General features: G+C 48.1%; 1 protein-coding gene across 1 annotated transcript; it reads left to right on the forward strand.

The window, feature by feature from the left end:
• Positions 1-50: 50 nt before the first annotated feature.
• On the forward strand, positions 51-12,976 carry TUBG1 (tubulin gamma 1). Its single transcript, XM_054992773.1, has 11 exons — positions 51-208; positions 654-766; positions 4,019-4,186; positions 5,185-5,253; positions 5,835-5,914; positions 9,818-9,944; positions 10,286-10,372; positions 10,508-10,657; positions 11,567-11,719; positions 11,999-12,160; positions 12,440-12,976. Exons 1-11 carry the CDS (start codon positions 160-162, stop codon positions 12,635-12,637), a joined length of 1,356 nt encoding a protein of 451 aa, XP_054848748.1. The 5' UTR covers positions 51-159; the 3' UTR covers positions 12,638-12,976.
• Positions 12,977-13,029: the final 53 nt, after the last annotated feature.

Below are 13,029 nucleotides of genomic sequence, written 5' to 3' on the forward strand. Positions count from 1 at the left end.
TTGCCGCCGGAAGCTAGTTATTTGGCCCCGCCAAGGCGGCGGGAAGAGTAAGCGGAGGTTTGGTCCTCTACGGGTGCCGGGAGAGTGAGGGGACGAAGAGGCGAACGAGCCGCTGCTGCGGGGAAACGGACTGGAGTTGGGCCTGCGGTTACTACCGCCATGCCGAGAGAAATCATCACTCTGCAGCTGGGCCAGTGTGGCAACCAGAGTGAGTAAGGGCGGTGACGGGTTGCCAGCCTCCAGGAGGTGCCTGGACATCTTTCGGAATTACAACTGATCTCCTGGCGATAGTGTTCAATTCCCCTGGAGAAAATGTATGCTTTGGGGGGTGGACTCTTCGGCATTATATCCTCTCGAGGTCCCCCTTCTTCCCATATCCCACTTTCTCCTGGCTCCACTACCAAAATGTCCAGGAATCCCTCTACCCACAGCTGGCAACCCTGCGGGGGCGGGCAAAAGGAAGAGGCCAGACCCCACTAATCAGAATCTTGCAGGGACTGGAGAAGGGGGGCGTATTTTACAATGGCGTCTCACGGGCATTCCCATTGCAGGTCTCAGGTCCCACCTTGATTCCTTGATGCTCCTGTGGAACTGGGTATGAGCTCCTTCATTTCTTCCTTCCAGACTGGTCTGTCTTTCCTTCTTTCTTTCAGTCGGGTTTGAGTTCTGGAAGCAGCTCTGTGCAGAACATGGCATCAGTCCAGAGGGCATTGTGGAAGAATTTGCAACGGAGGGCACTGATCGTAAGGATGTCTTTTTCTACCAGGTAGGGCAGCAGCCTGGATGACCTGTCATCTGGAGTGACCTGTAAAGGGCTGCATGAACAGTGCTTGCAAATTCCTTCCATTGTGGACCCGCGTGGTTGGAATGTGGCAAGGGGCGACTGGTTCAGATCCCTGCTGGAGCTTGGTCCTGGTTGGGTAACCTTAGGCTGGTGCCTCTCTATCTCAGGTACTTAAGGTTTTTTAAATGAAGCACAAGACAACCACGCCTAGCCTCCTGGAGGATGGGCAGGAGGAAAACGTGTGAGAGATACCCTTGCTTTGCCATTATCGGTAGTCCCTACAAATATATTATTTATCAATTTGATGCATTTTCTTCCTGTTCTTCCTTCAAGGAAGTCAGGGTAGTAAACATGTTTTTTTTTCTTCCTTTTTTTTGTCCATACAATAACCCTGTGAAGTACGTAAGGCTGAGAGAGAGTCTAGCCCCAGGTCACCCAGCAAGCTTCTATGACAGAGTGGGGATTGCAGTCTGGGTCTCATGGGCCCTAGCCCAAGAGCACAGAAATCACACATTAAGATGCCAGCTGTCGCTAGCCTGGCAGTTAAAGGCTTTCTGTCACATGTCTACCATTTCCTGTAAGAGGTTAGCCTTGAACACCATTTTCTGTAAGTTGGAGGAAATGCAAAAGCTGGCACCTCTGCTCTATAAATCTTTAGCAGAAAATTGTTGCTTTCTGAAATTAACAAATGAACCTGTCTGGGAACTGAGATTTGTTTCGCAGGGGCTTGTGATGTGTGGTGCATCTTTACAGGAGAGGGGACCTCTTCTGTGGTAGATCCTGGTACTGGAATGCCATTCCAACTCAAAAGAGTTCTAGCTGCTTCTTAGGGGGCAGACTAGTGCATTGTCAAGCTCTTTGGGAGCTTGGTCTTCTGTCTTTCCCCTCTCTCTTAACACAGAAGGGGGAGACAAGATTGCAGTCAGCAGCGAAGCCCATCTGCAGGCCTAGTGGCCAGAGTTGCCTCCTTGTCTTTCACACCCAGTTCTGGGAGAAAGACAGTTCAGTGGAGGCTCTTGGCCCAACTTGTGAAGGCACTTGGACATGGTGACACGAGGTAAGTTCCTCCCTGTTCTCTAATGCTGAGGAAGGCAATTTGGATCCTGCCTGTGTAGTTAAGAGAGGCTGCCTGCCTAAGAGAAGGAGGGTGCAGCGAGATAGTTGCAGCTGAAGCTAGCAGAAGATTGTAGCTGGGCCAGAAGTCAGGAGCGGGTCTGCCAGTCCCCTGAAACAGCCTGCCCTGTAGGACAGGTCACGTACCAGGGCTCCAAGTAAAGGAAGATGCTGCCACTGCAGTTTGGGATGAAGAAGTCTTCTTAAGTAGTCTTCTGAACAACAACTATGGAAAGGCAGTAAGATGCACCAGAGATTATCCAAGGCTCACTCCAGCTACAAGCAGCTCAAGATGAATTATAGGCTGCCACTTTTGATACAGAGGAGATTTGTTCCCTCATAGGATTCTGATGGCCCCAAATGTTTCAGGGAGAAGGTGGTCCTTCTGAAGAAAGGGGAAGACTCCTTTGTCAGGGTCATTTAGGGGCAGAGTACCTCTAAAGGGACTGGGCAGAGCCGGAGAGTTCCCCTCTCCAGTAGAAGCAAACCTTTGGTTGCCTCATGTTTCCCTGCATCTCTTTCCCTATCTGAGGAATAAAGAAGAGTGCTTAGGCATTCGTGTATAACATTTTTTGCCAGGGATTTTTTCCCCCTAGAATGTTAAGGTGGGTCAGAATGAAAGGAGAGGAGACATCATCTTCTCCTCTGAAGGAGGAAGGGCGGGATTACCTCAGGGCCCACCAAAGCCTTGATTGTTCTGCTAGTGAAAAAGAAAGGACCCCCCCCCCCCCAAATCCTATGCTGGGGATAATGGAACATGTATGTACAAAAACCACACTGGATGGGGGCTATAATAAGGAGTGGAACTGTGTGAGATCGAGTAGAAAAGCTGGCTGGGCCCAACCCTCTTAAAGGGGAAGGGGGTTGCCTGACACTGAAGAGATGACTTGTCATTTGGTGAATAAGCATTATTCTCTCATGGAGAGTGTTGTGAGTTTATTATGGTCCCTTCTATGGATGTCTTAGTCACAGCCTTTCCATCCATGGTTTTTGTCCTGACAGAGGGGATGTTACTCTTGTGACAACACAGAAGAGTACTTTTGAGGCAACAGCTGCATTGTGTCAAGGACTATTTCCTGTTGAGATGTTCCTGTTTCAGAGGAAATGGAAGACTGCTGGGGAGCCAGCTCTCCAGACAGCTGGAGCTCAGGACATTTGTGGAGTATTTAGGAATTTTTGTGTCATGTCAGAACACAGGGAATTGAATTTCAGTAGCCAGTTTGGAGAGCTCTGCTGCCCTTCTAGGACAATTGCAGTCAAGAGCAAAGACTGATCAACTTTCCTGTAACAATGAAACAATCCCTGGATTGGCAGGAGCAAATCCTGATTTCCTGTCCTAATAGCCACAGAGGCTGGCCTATGGTCCAGCTGAAAGCCACACTCTTGGACCCTGTAAATTGCTAGGAAAGCTTAAGGAGGGGATAACCTGAGTCAAGTTCACATCTAGAGGGAGCCAAAAGATCTCTCAGGCATTCCCATTGAGGTCTGCAAGTGTTATCTGATCCTTGGTAGGAGAGACAGAGAGCTGCCTCTGCCATAGTCGGGGGAGGCCCAATTTAATAAATGACAGGTTCAGTGTGCACATTAGCTGGCCCTCTAAGGTGAGCTGCCTTGCCCCAATCATGGACTTCTGCTCATGATTTAAGTTGAGAATATTGCCAACAAATGTTCGTATCGATGGGATTCTCCCCCCGTTCCAATTATCACCAAAACAGAAGCATCCCCTCCATTTATTCAGCAGTATGATGATATAGATCAGAAAAAATAAAGCAAAAATGCATAAAATATGCATTCCAGTAGAGAAGCAATTTATTTTGTACACGTTTGTTACCAGATAGGCTGATAGCAAGCTTCTTCAGAAAGTTAATACATTCAAATGTGTGAGGTATGAAAAGTGGAGAATTGAGATTGTGGAAAAGTGTGACAATTGAGACAAGATGCTTTTACATTATGCTTATGAAAAAAGCAAGCTCATTTAGAACCCTTAAATCTGTTTTTCCCCCTTATGCATTCCAGGTGTCACTGGGGATTGGCTTTGAGAGGATGGAAGTTCACCCATCACTACTCTGAAGTGGTGTATTTTCTGCAGGATGACCAGGCTATTTGTTTTCCATTTAACAGGCAGATGATGAGCACTATATCCCACGAGCTGTTCTCCTGGATCTGGAGCCGCGAGTCATTCATTCCATCCTAAACTCCCCATATGCTAACCTGTACAACCCAGAAAACATATATCTGTCTGAGCATGGTGGTGGGGCTGGAAACAACTGGGCCAGTGGCTTTTCACAGGTAAGAGTGAAAAGACTGATCAGGACCTCATTTCTGGATCTTGAGGAAATGGGTGGTACCTCCCTGGAAATATAGCCTGGTACACTTGATGGTTTTTTTAAATTTGCTTAAATGAAAATTGTGAGTTTAAAAATGTCTTTTTTTCTAAGAAACCATCAAATTAAGATGTTTAGAGTTAAATCCACATTGAATATGGGCTACATCTTTCAATATTGGTGGAGTGCCGAACCAGGTTCAAGATTTTGGTATTAACCTATAAAGCCCTATGCGGACTGGGACCGGTGTATCTGCGGGACCACCTCTACCCATATGAACCCCAGAGGACTCTTCGTTCTAGTGATAAACATCTGTTAAAGGTTCCTGGCCCCAGGGAAGCCCACCTGGCATTGACCAGGGCCAGGGCCTTTTCGGTCCTGGCCCCATCCTGGTGGAACACTCTTGTCCAATGAGACCAGGGCCCGGCGGGATTTGTTATCTTTCTGCTGGGCCTGTAAGACGGAGCTGTTCCGCCAGGTGTACGGGCAATGCTAGGCGGAGCCCCCTGGCCGGTAGAGTATAGAACATGCCCTCCCTACCAATGACACCTCCATCTATTAAATATCCCCTGCTACGATGCTCTGGAGTTGGTTAACGGGTGATCGGTTAGATTATTGTGCCACTGTGGATATGTATAAAGATATTTTTAATATCTTTATACAATGTTTTATGTTTAATGAAATGTTTTAAATGTTTTAATGTTGTTATCCGCCCGGAGCCTGCTTGCAGGGAGGGCGGAATATAAATACGATAGATAAATAAATAAATAAATAAATAAAATGTAGATATATGTATGTATTTTTAATTATGTAATTTTGAAATGTTTTATTGGTTTTTAAACTCTACAAACTATTTAATGTAATTTTAAATTATTTGGTTGTAATCCACCCTGAGCCTGCTGGTGTGGGGAGGGCAGAATATAAATTGAATATAAATAAATAAATAAATAAAATGTTTTGTAGGGAGAAAAGATCCATGAAGACATCTTTGACATTATAGACCGAGAAGCTGATGGCAGTGACAGTTTAGAGGTAAGATTTTTCCAGCTCTTTTTTGGCCCAAACCTCTGGCTTTTGTAGACCTGGAAGGCTTTCTCTTGATATTTATTCCAAAATAATACCATAGGCATTTCTGTTGTCAAGTGGGTATGTGCATGTACAATATCACGTGTCTGCTCTTCAAAAGGAGATTCCTCTTCAAATATAAGCCATTAGAAATGTAACTTGGATACTCATTCCACCAAATGACATTTGATCTATTAATTTTTTTAAAGTTTGCCCTTCCTCCAAAGGGCTCAGGGAAGCATATGTGGGTTGGAGAGCTATCTCCTGCTGAAGCTGAGCTCTGTTTAAGCCCCTGCTAGCACTTCATCACCATTTCCACCCCGTCAGTGACCTCTTAAGTTACAGATTTGTGTAGTCCAGTGTGATTCAGGCAATAGTTGTGATTTGTGCATGGAGAAAGTCTGTGGGGTTTTTACAGTGCAGGATGGAAGGTGTTGAGCACAGAATTGTGGCTTTGTCTGTTAGCCTTGCCTTTGGCCTGAATGCTGTGATAGCCATCAAGGGCCTTCCCCAAAGTTTTCTGTCATGCCTTATTCGTCTCCCTCTAGGGTTTTGTGCTGTGCCATTCCATTGCAGGAGGGACTGGATCGGGCTTGGGTTCTTACCTCCTTGAGAGACTGAATGACAGGTAAATGATGGCGTCACACACCACACCCTCTGGCAAGTAGCAGTGGATGAAATGAGATGGGCTGTATAGGGGAGCCGGCAGGCACAAATTCAAGGTGCACAGAAAGGTTGTGGGCAAGCATTGTGCTTGTGGCACTGGAAGCAGAGAAGAAACTGGACTTGTTAGGTCTGCTGCCTCCGATGAGGAAGTTTCTTCAATCACAACTAAGCCAAATTGCTTTTATTTTGGATGCACGTGTGGTGCTCCGCCGGTTTGTTACCAAGGGTTTGGAGGGGGAAACCACTACTTGGTGAAAATGAAAATATTTAAAGCATTTACTTGATCGTCACTATGAAGAGTGGTCATACAATTTGGGTTAAGAAATAATACACCAAAGAAACGCTCCGTGAATGGAATAGTTTCATATTTTCATTGAGAAACTGTTTCAGGGAGTGGAAGCAATCTCAGGGGAAGGCCTTGGCCTCTGGGCCTTTTTGTTGGCCTCTCAGGACAACTGGTTGGCTGCTGTACGATACAGGACGCTGAACTGGGTGGACCCTCATTGGTCTGATCCAGCAGGGCTCTTCTGATGTTCTTAGTTTTCTGTATTTTCCCTAGGAGTTTGGGCTTACCCCAGCCATGACTTGTGGTTGCCGCTAAGCTCCATTGACCTCCAAGTCTGCTGTTTGTGCCTGAAATCTCCAAGGAGTGATTTTGTGCTGCACAGGGCCGGAAGCAAGCCACCCGTTCCGAGGGACTGTCGTTGCACTGAGTTTGGGAGCAGATAGATTAGAATGCTAGACTAGCTGCGAAGGTACTTTCTGCTGAAACAAAGGAGGGGAATCCAGCACTGAGGGACTGTTCCCATCTGCTGGAGGAGATGGAACTTCTGGTAGGGAGAGTCACACCCTCAGCTTTTGTCCTGTCTTCCCCGAGGCCACAAAACCTCACAGTCTTGGCTTAGAGGATTTTTTTTTTTCAGGTTGAGGAGACTTCCGTTCCCCCTTCCTTTTTCTGGTGCAGCTAGGAAAAATTTTTGGAGGCTTTAAAAAATTCTCTCAGAATTCTCTTTCCTTCTGGCACCATGCTTAATACGAAGCACAGACTTGCCTTAGCATCTTCTAACAAGGCCACAGCTTGGCGCTTGAAACTTCCTGCTGGCAATGAACAAGCCCAGCTCCTCTTGGCTTCTTCTACCTCAGATGGGTCCCTCTGGGGTTCAGCACCACTTGGGCCCTTTCTGCTCCCCAGCCTTCTTCTAGTGCAGATGCAGGCACGTTTTGGATGATCTGGCAGTGGCCCACCGGGGGGAGCTGTGTAAGGAAGCTTCCCACTGTTACAAGAATGAAGCTATCTGCTCCCCGTTGCAGGAGAGGATTGCTGAAGTTTGCTCTTGGGAGCCGGCTCAGGCAGTTCCAAGGGAACTGAACAAACTGGGCTCAGTGAGGTTCAGGAAGCCCTGACTTCTCAGACACGTCTTCAGCACCTCACTCTGGACTTACGGAGCCTCCGCAAGGTATTGGGACCCCTGAAAGCCTGCATGAATTGTTTTTCCCTAAGCGAGGTTTAGTTTGATATCCCTCCAGTAACTGCTGCCCTTTTTGAGAAAGAATTTGCGCCCGACCAGCATGTGATGGTATCTGCTGCTCCAGCAGTTCTCTCTCCTTGCTATGGTGGACCTCTTGGTCTCACTTTGCAGTGGGAATCCACATCCTGTACCACAAATGCCCGTCTGTGGAGCCCGTTGTCCATGTTGAACAGGCAGAGAATGTTTTGCAGCTATCACACGCTTTCATTGGGCAGCCCCAGCCTTTTGAGGCCCTCTTGGCAACTAGCGCATTGCAGTTAGCTTGGGAAGTGCAGTGGCCGACTGGGGGATGAGATCTTGCAGCCCCTAGTCAGCAGCTCCCCACATTGGCAGAGCTAGGGTTGCTGCCTTTCCAACTGGTCCCTTTCGTGCCCTGACCTCAGTACCCTGCAAAGCTTCAACTGCCCATTCTCACTTACTAAGGCTCTGTTATAGGACAGGATGTTTTTCTCCAGGCCTGTAAGCAACTCTAGCTAGAACACATCTGGGAATACAAATCTTACCAGCTTTTCCACTCGTGTGAGAGAGGGCAGATGGGCAGTCTTACTCAGCTCATCTCTGCAGCCCCATCAGTCTCCAGCAGCACCTGTTCAGTGGCCAAAAGGAGCCCCTCCTCTTATCTCTTGTGCTAGTGGAAGAGCTGGTAGGCCCAAGAACGGCTTTGTCTACAGGGAGATGGCAGGGCAGGTTGTAAAAAGCATGCCTGCTCTTCCTGCAGGGAATCTGTTGACAGAATTTTTTGACAATTCTAGATGGCCTTGATGCAGTGGTGTTGAAAAGAAGGCGCCTAGGGCTAAAAGCAGCCGCACCTTTGGTTTGGGGCAGGAGGCTTCTCTCTGTGGCTGCAGTTGAACATCTTAAGGAGAGAAGTCTCTGCCTTGTCATGTGTTCTGAACAAGCAGAACGCTCGCCTGGCTAAAGAGCCTCATGCAATGCCATTCTTAGGAGGAGCTTCTCTTCCAAAGCCTCCCCATTACTTCCTTAATTCAGCTAGTCTTTCGACATATCCTCCTTTTCCTGCCCCCCAACATTGTTTTGGAGCTGGGGGCTCTTTGGGGTCAGAAGGGAGCTCTGACTCTTTCATCTGAAATAGCACTGCTCAGTGAACAGATCCTGTAGTTAGTTTTGTTGATTTTTGTCCTCCTCTTATGTTCATCTTAGAGAACAGTAGCACATTTTCAGTGTGTAAAGAGCTCTTAAGGTAGGCTCACACACAAGAGGGCTCTTAGATTCTTTATTTCTTTTAATGGGGCAAGTTTAGGTGAAAAGGTTTTCTGTCCTGCTCTAAATAGGAACGTTAAGGGATGCATTAATGTGGCTTAGCAGTCCCATTCTGCCTGCCATCTGTCATGAGACAGGTAGCGGTTGCAGCTGGACTCTTTATCAGTGTCCTGCTGGTTGGTGTTTTGTTAATCTGGGGCTCTGAGAATGCCTTCTCCTTTTATTGAACATTACAAAACAGGCACCTTTGCCTGCTTCAAATATTGCCAGCACGGTAGGTAATGGAGAAAGCAATCCAACTGCTCCCCACTCCCCCGCCACTTGGCTGACGATCACTGCTGCTGAGCATTCCACCTCTGGATGTTGCCCACTGGCTGGCTGAGAACAGGGGTGTATTTAACGGTGAAGGTTCGTTGTTTTGTGAAGCAGGACAAGGAAACCCATTCTAGCTGGGGTTTGTCCTTTCAACTTCATGGTGGGTTGTTGGGTTTTCTCCTCTTAATTCAAGCTGGAACTGTGTGTGTTTTTTAAAAATACATGCGAGGGGATTCCCCCCCCCCTCTGTTCACCTTCAATCCATGGAAATGCTTATGTTCTGCTTCCACTGGTGGATGGGAGGAGTCATTATCATGACTAGTCACCTCTCATTGAGCAGGGAGAACCTCCATAATAAGCCCAGTGTTGTGTTCTGTCTACTCCCCCCCCTCCTTTTTCCTGGCTTTCACTGCGGGGGACAGGCCCTTCATGACATACTAAGCAGGATCTTTGTCCTTCCTTCAGTTCCCAAATTTTGCCCTTGGAAGGGAGTGACTCGATCGCTCCTTGAGATTCATTACCATTTTCAGTTCAGGCGGGATTTCTGCTTCTGATACAGGGTTGTCAAAACCCAGGCTTCTCCCTGAGAGCCTTGGTGCTCAGCAGCACCCATAGACTCAGCACATCTGAACTCGTAAAACTGTTATATGGCATTCCAGGGCAATCGTGACCACCTCAGGCTGCATACCAGCCTCCAGTGGTGCCGAAAGCGTGGAAGCAAGTCCCTGGAAGGAGCAAAGGAATATGTGATGTGAATCCCTCTTTACTGGATCGCTGATGACAAGGTCCAACCTCCACAGGTACCCGAAGAAACTGGTGCAGACGTACTCGGTCTTCCCCAACCAAGACGAGATGAGCGATGTGGTAGTGCAACCGTACAACTCTCTTTTGACACTCAAACGGCTGACCCAGAATGCTGATTGCGTGGTAAGGGGTGCTGAGTGAGGCATGTGGCTTCCTGCCTCTAGAGTCAAAGTGAAATGGCCTCCACTGCCCAAGCAGAAGGGTGGGAGTGTCTGTCCCTCAGATCGGTGGACAGGCATGCATCCAGACTGCTTCCCCTCTAAGGGAGGGTCGGTTCCCTGGGGCTTCTGAGGCATGTGGCAGCCCCGAGCCCCTTTTTGCAATTTGCTGTTTAATCTTGTCCAGGTTGCAAGAAAATAGAGGCAACAGCAGCTCTCAACCAGGGTGATGAATGGCGCCTGAAGCACTGGGTCGATTCCCCCTTTCCTGTGAATATTTCTTACCCAGAATTTCCTCTTCAACAGGTGGTTCTAGATAACACAGCTCTGAATCGCATTGCCACAGACAGGCTGCACATCCAGAACCCTACATTTTCCCAGATCAACCAGCTGGTAAGTCAGCAGGAACGTGGTGGGCTGAAAACAGGGTAGGAAACTGTGGCCGGCATCTTCCAGGCTACCAGCTGGAGTTTGTGGCCAAAGAGGTGTCCCTCTCTCACCCTGACCCTTGTCCTGCTTCTTTGCTAGGTCTCCACCATCATGTCCGCCAGTACGACCACCTTACGTTACCCGGGCTATATGAATAATGATTTGATTGGACTCATTGCTTCCCTTATCCCCACCCCCAGGTTGCATTTCTTGATCACGGGGTACACACCTCTCACCACGGACCAGGCTGTAAGTGTTTACCCTTCTTTGCCTCTGAGCTGGGCTCTGGGAATGGTAGCCAGCATGGGGTAGGCGTGTCCCACTGGGCAACTGAGAACCAGTCCTTCTCTTGGCTTTTGCTACTCCATGGGGTACTTCTGAGGATAAAAAGTTGAAGAGAGAAGAGCCACATCTCCTGCCTTGAGCTTCTTGTAGGAAGGGCGGGATCAAATGGAGGCAGGGGGGAATCCAGATGCCCATCTTGGGCTCAGTCATCGCCTCTCCTCTCTTCACCCTTCCTGGCACACCCTTCCTGAAGAGAGTCCACAGGAACAATGCCTGAAGTGGTGCACACCTGCCGACCATAGTGCAGTCTCCTACCTGTCGTGACAGAAGCATGCAGAAAGAAAAGCAAAGGTCTTTCTTGAGCCCCTTGGTCCCTCTCCAGCCTATTAAACACCATTGTCTTCTCCCTTTGTTATTCCTCCCTACAAGCAGCGGGACAAGATTCAGAGGGGCAGCTCCCAAAGGCTGACTATCCGGAAGCGGGTATCCTATGCATGCTGTGTGCCATTTGGGTGTGCCCTCTCTGGCTGCCTCTTTAACTTCTTCTTTACCCTATGAATTTGCTATTGCCTCGCCATGCCTGACAGTCTCAGTCACTTTCTCCTAAGCACTCTGCCAGTCCTTCAGGATGGCCCAAATCAAATAGAAAGGGATACAACATGATACCTGGGCAGGGTCATGTTTGTTTAGCCTCTCTAGCAGCTTGGGAGTCTGCCACAGTTTCACTGAAGCCAGGTGTGCTTACTTGGCCTGGCATGCACTAAAACAGCCCTCGGGAGAGGCTTTTCGGAAACAATCTCCCCTGATCCTGTGTGCTATGAGGTATCTCTGTGTCACGGGTAAGTACCCCTGCTGACTTTGTGTTGCTCACAGGTAGCCAGTGTGCGCAAAACCACCGTCCTTGATGTGATGCGGCGCCTTCTGCAGCCCAAGAATGTCATGGTGTCCATGGGGCGTGATCGGCAGACAAACCATTGCTACATTGCCATCCTCAACATAATTCAGGGAGAAGTGGATCCCACCCAGGTTAGCAAAAGGGGTGAAGGTCAGCCAAATCAGGCTGACTACCTGGGAAACTTCCATAAGGAGGTCATGATGAGAGTGGAAAGGTGATACACACACTGTATAGCAACAGCTCAGTATGTGTCCTGTGATACTTACGCAACATTTCAAAGTCATTCTTGGCTTGAGGGAGCCTCTTCTTGGCCCTGCTTCTTAAGAGAAAGTAGCACCGGGAGGGTCTCCAGCTTGAATGGCTCTCTATAATAGTATCCACACGCATGCAAACTGTCTGCCTCTCATCAGGTCCATAAGAGTTTGCAGCGGATCCGGGAAAGGAAGCTGGCCAACTTCATCCCTTGGGGCCCAGCCAGCATTCAAGTGGCACTTTCCAGGAAGTCTCCATACTTGCCTTCAGCTCACAGAGTCAGCGGTCTGATGATGGCTAATCACACCAACATCTCCTCAGTAAGTCTGGGCAAGAATTGGGGAGGGGGGTGCTTTCTATAGTCTCGTGGCTGCAGGTTAGGAATTAGTTTGTTAGCTTTACTTCCCCTTACAGCCTTTAGCTGGAAAATTATTCCTGAAGATCAACTAGAGTCTGGGACTACTGGCTTTAGCAAGTTTCCACCTTACAGGTTAACTATGGACTGAAGCGCTCTGCAGTATCCTAGTTGTTGCAGTGAATAGCATCTCTAACTCTTGCTCATACGCTGCTCCTTTTCTGTACCTCTCCCCTGTACCCAGCTCTTTGAACGCACCTGCCATCAGTATGACAAACTGCGCAAGCGTGAGGCCTTCCTGGAGCAATTCCGCAAGGAAGATATATTCAAAGACAATTTTGATGAACTTGATGACTCGCGCAAGATTGTCCAGGAGCTGATTGATGAATACCATGCTGCGACTCGGCCTGACTACATCTCCTGGGGCACACAAGAGCAGTGAAGAGGCCTTGTTGGTTCTCTGTCTGGAGGCGTTCGTCTCCTGAAAATATCAAGGCTCCCTGTTTCAATGACCTGTGATAAGAGTGAGGGCAGGACACTCACGTGTCCCCAAGTTGAGGGAAATAATTGTATATAAGAAGAGACTTTCTTACTGTAGGTCATATATTTGTCTGTCTTACTAGACTAGGTGGAAACCAGCCCATTTTATGTGGTATCCTCATTTGAACTGGGATTCATTAGGTCCAGTAAGATTTTTCCTGTCTGTTCCCTCAAAAGTGTAGTTCCTTCATTAAATGTTTCCATTCCTGTAATGATATTTAAATAAACATGTTCCTGATTGACTGGGCACCTCTACAAAGAGACACTGGTCTCTTTTTTTAAAAAAGCCTATAT

The sequence above is a fragment of the Eublepharis macularius genome, chromosome 12, assembly GCF_028583425.1.
Source record: "Eublepharis macularius isolate TG4126 chromosome 12, MPM_Emac_v1.0, whole genome shotgun sequence".
Taxonomy (NCBI): domain Eukaryota; kingdom Metazoa; phylum Chordata; class Lepidosauria; order Squamata; family Eublepharidae; genus Eublepharis; species Eublepharis macularius.

Excerpts from the sequence above, each read along its gene's own strand:
- TUBG1 (XM_054992773.1), top strand. The coding sequence starts at position 160 with ATGCCGAGAGAAATCATCACTCTGCAGCTGGGCCAGTGTGGCAACCAG. Across the intron at positions 767-4,018 it reads AGGATGTCTTTTTCTACCAG|GCAGATGATGAGCACTATAT; the intron begins GTAGGGCAGCAG and ends TCCATTTAACAG. Across the intron at positions 10,373-10,507 it reads TTTCCCAGATCAACCAGCTG|GTCTCCACCATCATGTCCGC; the intron begins GTAAGTCAGCAG and ends CTTCTTTGCTAG.